The sequence below is a fragment of the Equus przewalskii genome, chromosome 25 (genome assembly GCF_037783145.1).
Source record: "Equus przewalskii isolate Varuska chromosome 25, EquPr2, whole genome shotgun sequence".
Lineage (NCBI taxonomy): Eukaryota > Metazoa > Chordata > Mammalia > Perissodactyla > Equidae > Equus > Equus przewalskii.
The window spans coordinates 42,996,814-43,009,992 of NC_091855.1; the positions used below are offsets into that span (position 1 = coordinate 42,996,814).

The 13,179-nt window shown below is 48.4% G+C and overlaps 1 protein-coding gene across 5 annotated transcripts in view; it reads left to right on the forward strand.

The window, feature by feature from the left end:
• The first annotated feature begins 7,671 nt into the window (after positions 1 to 7,671).
• Positions 7,672 to 13,179, forward strand: part of PPP2R5C (protein phosphatase 2 regulatory subunit B'gamma) — a 140,461-nt gene continuing 134,953 nt past the window's right edge. For 2 of the 5 annotated variants that reach the window (XM_070593590.1, XM_070593592.1), the window contains exons 1-2: positions 7,849 to 7,905; positions 8,806 to 8,871. Coding sequence is in view for 3 of the 5 variants with exons in the window: in XM_070593584.1 (XP_070449685.1) it covers positions 7,879 to 7,905; positions 8,806 to 8,871 (93 nt within the window). In the remaining 2 variants the exon portion in view is untranslated. Of the gene's footprint in view, positions 7,906 to 8,805; positions 8,872 to 13,179 lie in introns of all 5 variants that reach the window. The other 3 variants (XM_070593584.1, XM_070593586.1, XM_070593585.1) reach the window with 3 other exon arrangements.

Sequence of the window (13,179 nt, forward strand, 5' to 3'; positions counted from 1 at the left end):
AAGCCAACAGCTAACATTATACTCAATAGTGAAAGACTGAAAGTTTTTCCTCTGAGATCAGGAGCGAGACAAGGATGACTGCTTTCACCACTTCTATTCAACATAGTACTTGACGTCCCAGCCACAGCAATTAGGCAAGAATAAGATGGAAAACAAAATGGAATTGGAAATTGGGAAGGAAGAAGTAAAACTTTTCTCTGTACACAACATAATCTTATATGTAGAAAGCTCTAATGAGTCCACTAAAAAAAAACTATCAGAATTAATCAATGAATTCAGCACAGTTGCAGGAGACAAAAATCAACACACAAAAATCAGTTGTGTTTCTATAGACTAACAATGAACAATCCAAAAAGAAAATTAAGAAAACAGTTCTATTTACAACAGCATCAAAAAGAGTAAAATACTTCAGAATAAACTTAACCAAGGAGGTAAAAGACTTAGACACTAGAAACTACAAAACATTGCTGAAAGAAATTTAAAAAGACACAAATAAATCAGAAGACATACTGTGTTCATGGATTGGAAGGCTTAATATCGTTAAGATGTCAAAACCACCCAAAGCAATCTTCAGATTTAATGCAATCCCTATCAAAATCCCAATGCTATTTTTTGAGGAAATAGAAAAATTCATCTTAAAATTCATATGGAAATTCAGGGGATCCTGAATGGCCAAAGCAATCTTGAAAAAGAATAAAATTAAAGGCCTCATACTTCCTGATTTCAAAACATATTACAAAGCTACAGTCATCAAAATGGTATGGAACTGGCATAAAAACAGACATATCGAACAATGGAATAGCATAGAGAGCCCAGAAATAAACTCTCACACATGTGGTCAAATAGTTTCCAACAGGGGTGCCCAAGACCATTCATGGGGAAAAGACAGTCTCTTCAAGAAATGGTTTTGGGAAAACTGGATATCTACATCCAAAAGAATGACTCTTACACCACATACAGAAATTAAACCAAAATGGACCAAAGATCTAAACATACGAGCTAAAACTCTAAAACTCTTAGAAGAAAGTATAGAGGAAAAGTTTCATGACATTGGATTTGTCAATGATTTCTTGGATATGATGCCAAAAGCAGAGGCAACAAAAGAAAAAATGGGTAAATTGGACTACTTTCAAAATTTAAAACTTCTGTGCATCAAAGGACACAATTAACAGAATGAAAAGACAACCTGTGGAATGGGAGAAAATATTTGCAAATCATATATCTGCTAAGGGGTTTATATCCAGAATACATAAGGAACTCCTACAACTCAACAACAACAAAAAACCCCAGTTAAAAAATGGGGAAAGGACTAAATAGATATTTTTCCAAAGCGGATATACAAACAACCAACAAGCATATAAAAAGATGCTCAACATCAGTAATCACTAGGGAGATGCAAATCAAAACCACAATGATATATCACCTCACACTAGTTAGGTTGGCTACCATCAAAAAAGAAAAAAACAAGTGTTGGTGAGGATGCGGCAAAATCAGAACCCTTGTGCACTGTTGGTGGGAATGTAAAATGGTGCAGCCTCTATGGTAAACAGTATGGCGAGTCCTCAAAAAATTAAAAACAGGAATCTCATATGATCCAACAATTCTCCACTTTGGGATATATATCCAAAAGAATCGAAAGCAGCATCTCAAAGAGACATTTACACACTCATGTTCATAACAGCATAGTCACAAAAGCCAAGAGGTGGAGGCAACCCAAGTGTCCATCGAGGGATGAATGAATCAACAAAAGGTAGTCTCTCCATATGATGGACTATTATTCAGCTTTAAAAAGGAAAGATGTTCTGGCACATGCTACCTACAACATGGGTGAACCCTGCAGACATTATGCTGAGTGAAATAAGCCAATGACAAAAAGACAAATACTGTATGGTTCCACTTATATAAGGTACCCTCGGCAGTCAAATTCATAGAAACAGAGAGTAGAATGGTGCTTGCCAGTGGCTGGGGGAGGGGAAATGGGAAGTTGCTGTCTCAGTTTTGCAAGATGAAAAAGTTCGGATGCGAATATGTGAATATACTTAACAGTGCTGAACTATACATTTAGAAATGGTTAACGTGGCAAATTTTATGTTATGTGTATTTAACCACAAGTAAAATTTTTTTCAGAAAGGCAGTCTCATTACCTCTCAGCTATAACTCAGATGGTGGTTCACGCGGAAAGGCAGTGTTTCCAGGTCTCCCGGGAGGAGCCGTTACCTGGAAGGGAACTCTGCTCACAAGAGCGAGGTGTTGCTCTCATCTTCCCAAGGCACAGGTAAGGTTTTCTCTTTCTCCACATGAAAGATGACTCTGTGTGTGTGTGTGTAAAGTGCATTCAGCAAACTGTAGAGTTCTGTGTAGATGGAGAGCTTCTTCTCGAGTGGCATCTATAGACACAGTTCTGGCTTTCAGGCCCGGTATCTTCTGCGGGGCTCACAGGAACCGCGGAGGGGCAGGGTGAACTGTGTCACATCCGTACGTGGGTTTGGTCCACGGTTTCTCCACCTCGGCGCTGTTGAAGGCTGGGGCGGGAGGATTCTTTGTTGTGGGGTCTGCCCTGTGCACTGTAGGATGTTTACCAGCATCCCTGGCTTCTAACCACCAGATGCCAGTAGCACCCCACCCCCGACCCAGTTGTGACAACCAAAAATGTCTACAGACATTGCCAGATGTCCCCTTGGGGCCAAAGTCACCCCCATTTAAGAACCGTTGGTTTAGAAGGTTTGACCTAAGGTCACACAGAGTCTACACAGTCTTCTCATTCCAAATCTCCCATTCTCCCACAACACCGGCTTATTCTCCACTGAAGGCCCCGTGACAGCCACCCCCACCTGTCTCTGCCCTGCTCCCTGGCCCTCTGGCTCCATGAAGTGAGGCCAGTGGGAGGCACTGGTGAGAGAGTGGGAGCGGGAGAGAGAGATTGGAGTATTTACTCCCCCTTCCCGCCTCCCTCCCTGCACACCAGGTTCTCAGTGACTCTGCCAGGCTCTGGGAGCACCACTGCCTCCCTCTCCCCAGTTAGGTGTAGGAATGGGGACAGCTCCCAGGCCACCAGCCCCAGCGTGCTTTGCTCTCCCTCACCTATTTGCTTGACCCCTACATACCTCTATACGTACATAGATCTTTCATTAATTTCTTTCCAGTTAGGCCTTCTTGACTGGGCCATCTGTTTCCTGCCTGTTAAAACCAATAACCCCAAACTTAGGACAAGAACTCCAATTCAACACGTGAGCACGCTGCAACTGTTTACCAACATCTTGTCTTCCAGCCAGCGTTCTGCTGCCTGCCACCCTTTGAATGTGCCCTCCTCTCTCCGAAACCTCCTAATCCTGGTCTCTAATGCTCTTAGGGTAGTCTTCTCTCTCCTCCGCAGGTTATTTCTGTCCTGTCTTATCTCCTCCACTGGACTCGGGGATTTGGGAGGAAAAAAGAAAGGGATTGTATTTCACCCTATTGACACAAAAATGGAATCATATTTTGTGTTGTTTCCATTTTTCTTCATACTTGGATATGAAATTTATTAAAATATTTTTAGAACTTTTTTTAGAACTTTCATAGGTGGTTTTAGAACAATCTATGAAACTTTAAGTTTTTAGAACCTCCCTGGATTTCTCACCTTTTGGTTTTCACAGGGAAAGTTCTCCAGCACATGCTGCAGGCCTGCATAGTGTTTCTCGCCAGCTGGTGGGGACCGTGTGGCTCCTGGCATTTATTAAAGCTCCTTGGCGGCCAAGTAGAGGCTTTTCTTCATCTAACAGAGCTCTCTGGGTGCTCTTGGGCCTTGAGGCAGTGACTTTGGGGCGTTTCCTCGGATCCTCAGAACAGAACAGCACCTCACATCAAATCATTGTCCACTTGGTGGCAACCAAACTGACTGAGTGCTTGCTGTACACCAGTCACTGTGGGCAGCACTCTTTACATGGTACTTCACTTCAACGGAATCCGACTTAAACATACTCCCCACCCCTCCACCCCAAAGCTGCAGGCAAATTTGTCGGATATCAATAAATAGATCCAAATTCAATCAGAAATGAGTGTTTAATGACATTGCAGTGGAAATGAAGTGGAGCAAAGGTTGGGGGAAGCAAAGGCGTTGGACTTCTAGGGTGGGGAAGGCCTCAGTGGCGGTCTTGAAGCTACTGTCCAGTCCAGGCAGTGGGCAGCCCCTTGCCAGGACAGGTCAGGAGGGGGAATGGCAGCTTGGTGGGCTGGTGACATGGACAGAGTAGGGGGGCTTGTAAGCACACCCCAGGCTGAGGGGGAGACAACAGCCAGAAAGGCAGCAGCAGGTCAGAAAACAATCTGAGATGTCGGGCTAAATCCCAGGAGTGGAATTGGTCTCTTCCAGAAACACCAGGCCCTGGGAGAGAGACTGCCTAAGATGTGACCACTACCCCAGGAAGCTCAGCTGAAAATCCAAGCACCAAGATCGCCGCGATGCCCAGAGAGCCCAGTTGGGCAGGGAGGACTTGAAGAAACCCGAGCCCACGGGTGTCCAGAGAGCCAAGAGAGGGGGCTTTCTGGGTCAGGAAGGCCAAAGCTGCAGCAGGGCGGGTAGCGCAGGGCTGGGACCAGCCTCAGAGGAGACCATGAAGGTGGGGCCACTGGGCCACAGGCATCTTTGAAGATAAGCGAGTGGGAAGAGCTTCCGAGGGTAGACACAGGAAGAGGTGCTGTGGCTGATTCTGGGTCAAGGCCCACGTCCTCTCACTGCCCTGCTTTTATGCATCACTTCTGCTCCCCAGGGTGAGGCAGCAGGACTCTGTGGGTCTGTGGCTGGTGGCTGCAGTGCAGCCTAAGACCTAGGTCCTCTGGGGACCTCTCTGAGCCTCCAGAGAGACATTGGGGGCATAAATGAAACAATTCACTGAACAGAGAAGCCAGACATGGAAAAAGCATTTCTAGAGTACTAGGAGCCATCTCAGAAAAGTGTCCCAGAAGGGTGGGGGTCTGAAGAAAAGGGGTTTTGTGTGATATGTGCAGTACCTTCATGAACGTGGAAGGCGGGGCATCTCAGCAGAGGTAACCCTCAGGCACCTGTGCACACGCTCATACGCGTGCATGCGTGCACACACACGCTATCTCTATATCCCTGTTTTGAATCCTTTATTTTGAGAGCAGGAGCTACATCTGTCTTTAGTGCTCCTGCAAATGCCACAGCGGTCAGGACACCACACAATACATACTGTCTTCTGTGAACATCCCATAACTAACTGTTGGCTAACATTGGTTATGGGATGGCCCTCTCTAATGTGGGCAAATGAAAACCAGTTCCGTGGCCAGTGGGGAACATGTGTGCCAGGTGATGGTGTTGACTCCAATTTCTCTGATTACTTTGTTTTCGAGGTCATGGGATGGTAACTAAGCAGCTTTTCTGCTATCTTGCCCTATACTTTCCCTCAAACTCAAATTGACCTGATAAATACCTAACCTGACATGCGCTGACACTCAATCATGACAGTCAGACCTGTAGTTCCATTAGCCAAATCAGGCACCTCCACCAGAATGTTGCAGACACAGCTTAAACTCAACATGTCCCCAAGTTGCAATCATGCTCCCTCAAAAACTTGCTCTCCGCCTGTGTCCCTTCCTTATCACTGTGTTGCCCCAACTACAAACATGGGCATTAGCCTTTTATCCTCCATTCTGGCTCTGTCCCACCTGAGCGCGTCTACCTCCTGGGTATCTGTGATCCTTCCTCCTGTTCCTACAGTAGAGATGCCTCATGGGCATGCACCTGGACCATAACTAGATCCTGGTTGCTCTCCTGGCCTCCTACCTTTATCCGCACCCCCAACATTCCTGCCATGGATGTCTCTAAAGTGCAAACGTGAGCACGTCACTCCCCAGTTTAATATCCTTCCCTGAATTGCATTCAAAAGAAGACCAATTCCTTGGCAAGACCTACTAGAGTCTTAATCGATAGCCTTTGTTCCTTCAGTCTCCTCTCTGGCCATAACGAACTACTGCTCTGCAGGGCTCTTTCACACTTCCAAGCCAGAACACTCTCACCCCAGCCCTTGCAGACACATCGCATATCACGTCCTTCTGATGGCTAGCTTTCTTCTGTTTCCACCCCCGGGGAAGTGGACAAGGGTAGTGCCTCGTTCACTGTGGAACGCCTTGCACCGTGTTTTGCACACAGTGCCACGCCACAAATGTCTATTGAATGAATGAATGATGTGCAACACTGCATCAGGGACTTTGATGCAAGAATATTGGTGGCATAGATTTGTCTTGGAGAAGCCCTTCAGCCCCCTTAGAGCTCCATGGTCATAAGCTAATAGTTTCAGAACTACTTTTGGATATCGATTTATAAAATTGATAGCATATATTTTATTTTTAAAATGAAACGTTATTAACTAGGGGCATTGCTCTACTCTCCATATTTTTTAACTATTTGTTTTGGAGAAACTATTAACCCACTTCAAAGACTAATCAAGAACCCTTTCTGCCGCACGAACCGTTTGACGCTGCGCAGTCTACCTGCAGATAGTCGTCTAAAGGCGCGCAGGCAGCACTTACTCTCAAGACCTCCCACGACACTCCTCACTTTAAATCTTTTTTTCTTCTTTTAGCCTTCCCATCGCCGAGCAGCACAAAATGACCCAAAATGCTTTGTCTGGCAACTCTCACAAGTGAAAATGCGGGCCTAAGAGAATGCAATGATTTCTGAGTGCCCAGTTAAGATGCAGTTCCTCAGTCATCACGGGTGAGGTACCAACGCTTCTCGCAGTGAAATCTGTCCGCTCCTGGAGTCTTGCTACCTAACGCATTTCTGCCATGTCGATTCCCGTCATTGGGGTCTCCAATAGCTTTTGCCACTAGACAGACTGCGGAGGTAGCGTATCAAAAAGTTAACCAAAACTCATCTTCCCCATTGCTATGAGTGTGAGGTGAAAGAAATCACGTGACTCCTGGTCATCATGCAGAGGTTTCCTCACATGGCTCCTGATCAAGCCAAATTAAAGAATAAAATAAAATCCCACTGGCGCAGCTGGAGCCTGATCCGCCAGACCCGGCCTCTGTGGGCGGGGCCAAGGCGAGGAGGCGGGGCGGGCCTCGATGGGGGGGGCCCACGCGGAAGGGGGCGGGGCCCGGTGGGCGGGGCCAAGCGGGGCCCCGCGAAACTGCCGCTCGTGCAGCTCCCGGGCCCCCTCAGCCACCCCCGTGCGCCGGCGCCTTGGAGGTCAGCGAGCGCTGCGGCGGCGAGGGGCCGGGCCGCACCCTGCCGGCTGCAGAAGTTGTTGTCATCCGTCTCAAACGTGTCTTTTCCACGCCTGGCTTGCCCTCCGCTCTCTCCGTCCCGCACGTCCACCGCAGGCACCGACCTGTCGCCGCAGCTGCCGCCCCACGCCCCCTCCCCAGACCCGGCTCGGCTCTCCCGGCCGCCCCTCGCCGCCGCCGGGGCTGAGGCAGACGCCAGGCGGAGCGCGGCGGCCGAGGGGAGTGGGAACGAGGCCGCGCGCAGGGGCGGGGACGCGGGGGAGCGTTAGGGCACGTGGGGGAGCGTCAGCCAATGGCAGGCCGCTTGGCGGGCGGCGGGGCGGGGTCGGAGCGGGGCGGGGCCGGCGGCGCGGGGGTGGTGGGCGGGGCGGGGCGGCGCGGGGCGGGGCGGGCGGGGCGGGGCGGCGCGGGGCGGGGCGGCCGGGCCGGGGGAGGGGCGGAGAGACGCCGCCGCCGCCGCCGCCGCCGCCGCCGCTGCCGCCGCCGCCGCGGCTGCCGCAGCCTGGGAGCCTGGAAAAGGGGAAGCGCGAGCGAACGAACGGCTCAGTCCCCGGGCGGCGGCGGCGGCCGGGGGGGCGCGACGGCCGGGGCGGGGGCGCTGCTGCTGCGGGGGCCCGGCGGCGGGGGCGGCGGCGGCGGCCCGCTCCAGCCATGCCGAATAAAAACAAGAAGGAGAAAGTGAGTGCGGGCCCGGGCCGCCGGACGGCCGGGGCGGGAAGGGGAAGGGGCGGCGCGGAGGGCTGCGCGGCGGGACCCCCAGCCCCCGACACCGGGGTCCCGAGGGCGCGGGGGCGCCGCTCCGGGTGGAGGTGGGAGCGGGGGCGGGTAGCGCCGGGGCCGCGGTGCCCGGGCCGGCCGGGGGTCCTGGCGGCCGGGCCGGCGTGGGGAGGTGGGGGCGGCGTGGGCGCCCGCCCCCGGGCATCGCGTGATGGGGCAGGTGCGGCCGCGGAGGTGGTTGACCCAGCCTCGCACACTAGGCAGGGGCTTCAGGGTGGGGGCCACGGACCCGGAGAGGGGGCCCCGGCCCGGGCAAAAGGGAGCGAATGGACCCGCTTAGCGCTTGGGGAGAACCGCCTGCTCTCGAAGGGACGCTCTGGGTTCTGAAATACTATTATTATCCTGGGTGGCGGCGGCGACGGCTCTGAGTGTGCTGCGTTTGCACGGGAGGGGGTGGGGGGTGGTGGTATGTTTTTGCTTCAGGTGGAGCTCTGTAGCGTTTCAGTATCACCCCAGAAATCCCCACTCGCAGAGTTTAGGGTGGAGGGAAGAAAGGGATGTAATGTGGATCCTTCAAATGCCGAGAGCACTGTATAAATTTGGGTTTATCTGTTCCTGCTTAAAGTTTTCAACGCCAAATACAGATGAAGAAAACAAGGAGAGTCTGAATGGGGGGGGCTCACGTTGCAATATTGTATCTCTAAGTAAACAATAAGATGTGGAACTTCTTGATGGGATTGATTAAAATGATCAGAAGTCCTGGTTTTGTATAAGTCAGTTTTAAAACTGCATTTTGGTTTATCTGATATCTAGCAGTCTAAAAATTGAGAAGCCTAATTGATGCTGCTTGATGTTTCCCAGGAATCACCAAAAGCAGGGAAAAGTGGAAAAAGTTCGAAAGAAGGCCAAGACGTGGTCGAATCAGAGGTAACTATTTTCAAATCTTCACTTTACGGTTTTTAAGGAACACCTTTTAACAGCATAGAAAAACCGAGGCTGATAAAACTGGGTTTTCTAAAATGTTTCCTTATATGAGATTTTTTTCGTAGTGTCTTTCATAACCCTCAATTGTAGTTATTTAGGTTTTTATTATTCTGCCTTGGGAAAATATGAATGTTTTTATGAAAGTTGTGCATATCTGTGCAGCTGGTATTTTTAAGTTCACTCCCCCCCCCAAGTCTAGCAGCCCTGTAGACTGGTTTCACAGACTCTCTGGCTGGAGTTGTTCATGTTCCTTTTGAGCTTTCAGATTCTCCCCCTTCCTTCTTTTTGCAAGTGGCCAGGTCCCTCCCTCAGTGGCTCATTTTCCTCCATCACCTTGCTTTCCTCTGTGCAGTCTTTGCTGCTGGTGTCCTGCGGTAGCTCCTTTTCTCTGTTGATGTCTGATCCCCTTAGCCTCTTTCCCCAATAGTGTTGGTATATTTTGGTTTATCTAGTTGGGGTAATTTTGCACAATCATCTTTCATATTTTTTTCTCTTTCTACCTTGGTCAGTTCTGATTTCTTTTGCTTCTTGACTTTGGGTTCATTGAGGCACAGCTGGAATGCTCAGTGAGGATGGTGTCTGCCTGATGGGGTGGGTGTCGTTCTTGACACAGCGGTACTTTGAGAGGATTCGTAGAGCCAGCACTTTGCTTTGCCTTTTTCCTTGTGACTGGTTGTTGAACTACATCACCTCAGGCCAAGGGCCCGGGCAGGAGCTGGAGACCAGGCAGAGTTAATAGGCCCTTTTGAATCGTTGGTGGTCGGGAAGCTGATGTCAAGTTCTCCAGAGCTGCATCATTGAGGTCCCTGGTCTTACGACAGAGGACATTAATTTGCAAGTGACAGACCCCTTCCTGTAAGCCAAATCAGTATGAGTTCACCTCTGTCTGGGAGACACAGTTAACTGTGAGTATGTTCAGTGGCCCTTTTTTTGCCCCCGGTTATCTTTTCGTTATCATTTGGTGCATTCTGAGTCCCCCTCCTCTTCAGCACGTGGTTCATTCCAGCAAATCTGTTGCCCTTCCAAAAGCAAAAAGCAGAAATCCAGAAGATCCCTTAGATATCGGTAGTGAAGGGTTATTTGTGCCAGCTCTCCCTGCCCTTTGTTCACAGCAGTCAAGCTTTCTTGTTGGCCTCCTTGCTTTTGACTCACTTATTTCTGTGTCACTCTTTTGACTAAATTGATTTAAATGAAATTTAGCCACTCTGCAAAGCTGTATGCTTTTTCTTTTCTTTTCTTTTCCTTTTTTTCTTTTGGTTTATTGATCTTTCATTGAAACTGCTGAGAGTTCAGTGCTCCCCGGAACCTTTCTTGTTCAGGTACTTGTCTCCTTTCACTGTTAGTGTCACAAAGAAATATCAGTGTGTGTGGTTCATTTATTTTAGCAGAAAGAACCTGGCGATAAGGATGGATAATGTTAAGTTTGTGAAAAATCCATCAGTAACTCAAAAATACCAACACCACTAATATGTAAAATGCGTGTTTTTAAGGTGGATTGGGTTCCTAGACTGTCAGTTGCTTAAGACTCGAGGTGTGGCCTGCAGTGTCTGAGTGTGATGCCCTACTTGTCTTTCTGTATTTTTTCTAGCACTACTGTCTAAGACCTGGAGCTACAAAGCTTGAAATTACCACTGAAAAATACTGAAATGTTGGGCCCTTCACTACTTCCTCATAAGGATACCAGAGGCAACATGGCATATTAAGCTTGACACTTGGCAGATCACTGTGTAAATTATTTTGCAGGAATATAAATCGATGCTCGTCGGGTCTCTGAAATTTGAGTTGACTGTTACTTTTTCGTTGTTGTTCCTCTCCCCTCAGTCTTCATCTCGCTTCTTCACTTCTGGTTCTACCCACTTACCAAATATGATTGACTCGTGCAGGTGAATTAAACCATTATTGTGCACTCTTCTCTTCTCCTGTCTCTCAATGTTACATCTCAACTTGAATATTTCAACCTGAACAATTCAAAGAGGTGTGCTATTCCCAGGCTGCTCCTCAAACCTTTTTAATATCTCGTCGCCTTCGCAGTCAGCGTTTGCTCACGTTACCCTGTGAACTCGCCTCTCTTAGGACGGTTATTGCCCGCGGGGCTGCACAGCCTGAGAGAGGTGCAGAACAGGCGCCTGTCCAGGGCAGAGGAGGCGGGCTTGGGAAATAATTCTAACAGAGAAAAGCCTACAGTTGACTTAATTCACTACTTAAGTGTGGGAAGCGTCCTTATACTAAAATCCTGGCTGGTTATAATGTAGGTGCACAGAGAACAAAGGAGCAGGTGGCTTACATTGCAGAACACTTTTTGGTTAGAACAAGGGAACATTTGATGGCGTGGGTTTTTCAGTAAGGAAGATGAAGTCCTACAGTAAAGGGTAGAGTGGTATAGAGGAAAGTATTTCAGCAGTGGGGGTTAGATAATAAAAATGCTGACTCCTGATGGCCGTGAACGATGTCACCTAGCTTCTGTGTCCCTGTTTCCTCATCTCGAAAATGACTTGGTGAGTTTCAGATTTGGCCATTTTTCGCTATATGGGATAGATTAGGCATGACCCCTCTTTAAAGAAGTTTTCCCTGCAAGATATAAGGCAGGGTATATCTTTCAGTGTAACAGAATACCATTAAAGGTCATTAACTGGTGCTCTGCAACTTTTGCCTTTTTTTAGAAATTTCTACTCCTTGAATGATGTGTATTGGTACATTTTTCTTCTTTTTTCTCTTTCGAATAGAATGTTTAAATTTGACTTGCTTATCCACACATGTCCTAGAAATAAAAGTTTCTGCCCAGGACGTACTGCTGGTTTATTTCACATTTTCAGGAGCGAGGCCACAAATGGGCTTGTGGGTAACTTGAAGTTGGAGAACCCTGGAGATTGACAGAGGGAACTCATCTTTGAGCAGCTGTTCTCAGTGTCACATTCAAATCTGCGGAAACATAACTAGGCACATTTTATGAATATTTAGACTCTTAATAAATTGCTCAGAGATTCCTAAAGTCCATTTTGGAGGATCAGATCACACGATGGTGTTTTTGTTGTTGTTGTTTTTAGTTTGTGTACTGCATCCAAAGTTACGTTTTAAAAACTGTTAATGCTTTTTGTAAAATGATTTGTTTTAAGCACATTAAAGGTTGTTGGATTCGTGTTCTTGGGTCATGTATTTTACATATCCTGCTTCAGCTTAGTTTGGTTTGAAAGTCTCTGCAGCCACTCTTAGGTAATCTCTGTTGCTGAAAGAAAGCTGAACAGTCCTCTCTCCAACTTAGTAGCTTATTTTGACCCCTTCTACCTTAGTAATAACGTCTTTCTCTTTATAATCTCTCCCTTTCCGTTCCACCCCTCTGCCCCCACCCCGTGTTGCAGACGGGCCAGGCTTGCTGAGGTCCCATAGGTGTAGGTGGTGGAGTCATGGTTTAGAAATTAAAACTGAAATTTTTAAAGTATTCATTAATTCATCTAATAACAACACCACCCATTACATGTTAACATAAATAATGTTTTTATGAAAAAATATCTTTTCGAGAACTTTTTTTGGCTTTCTAATCACTTGTCTCTGTAGCAGGAGTTTTAACCTGAGTGAGTTGGAGGAGGGCAGTGAAAGTCGGTTGGTGTGTGTGTTTTCTGGGGAGGCAGCCGTGATTGTCACTTCCTGAGAGGAGAGTCCCCCACTCCCCTCCCCCAGGGCACCAAAAGCCACTGTCTGCAGGCTGAGTTCTGGACTCGGCCGCCCATGCCCCATTTTCCATCCTTCTCTTCCCACCTTTTTCCATACGACCCTAAACTGGACTCCAGTGAAACTCAGAGAGGACCCAAAGGAGTAGTACTTCAAATTATTTTTTGAAATTCATTTGTAATTATTATGGAGGAAATGGAATTTCCTGCTTTTAATTGTCATGCCTGGTTCTCTGTTCCCGGGCACTCCGCATCGTCTTTGCTTAGGGCCCAGGTGTTTAGGAAAGATGGGGGGTCTGCAAAGGGTCATCAGCAGTGGATTGGAAGGCGTTTGAGTTAGGAGGCGGTGCCGAGAGCTTACTGCCCTCAGGGTAATGAGGAAGCGGTGGTTCTTCCCTTGAGCTCTCCCCTTTCTAGTGCCCACTCCTGTCCTCAGGGAGACCTGAGGGCCTCCCACACGAGAGCTCCCCACCAGGCATCCCATCCTCGGCACTGTTGACCTTTGGGGCCAGAGGCTCCCATGGGGCGTCCTGTGGTCCTGTGCGCTGTAGGATGTTTGCCAGCATCCTCGGCCTTCTCCGCTTGA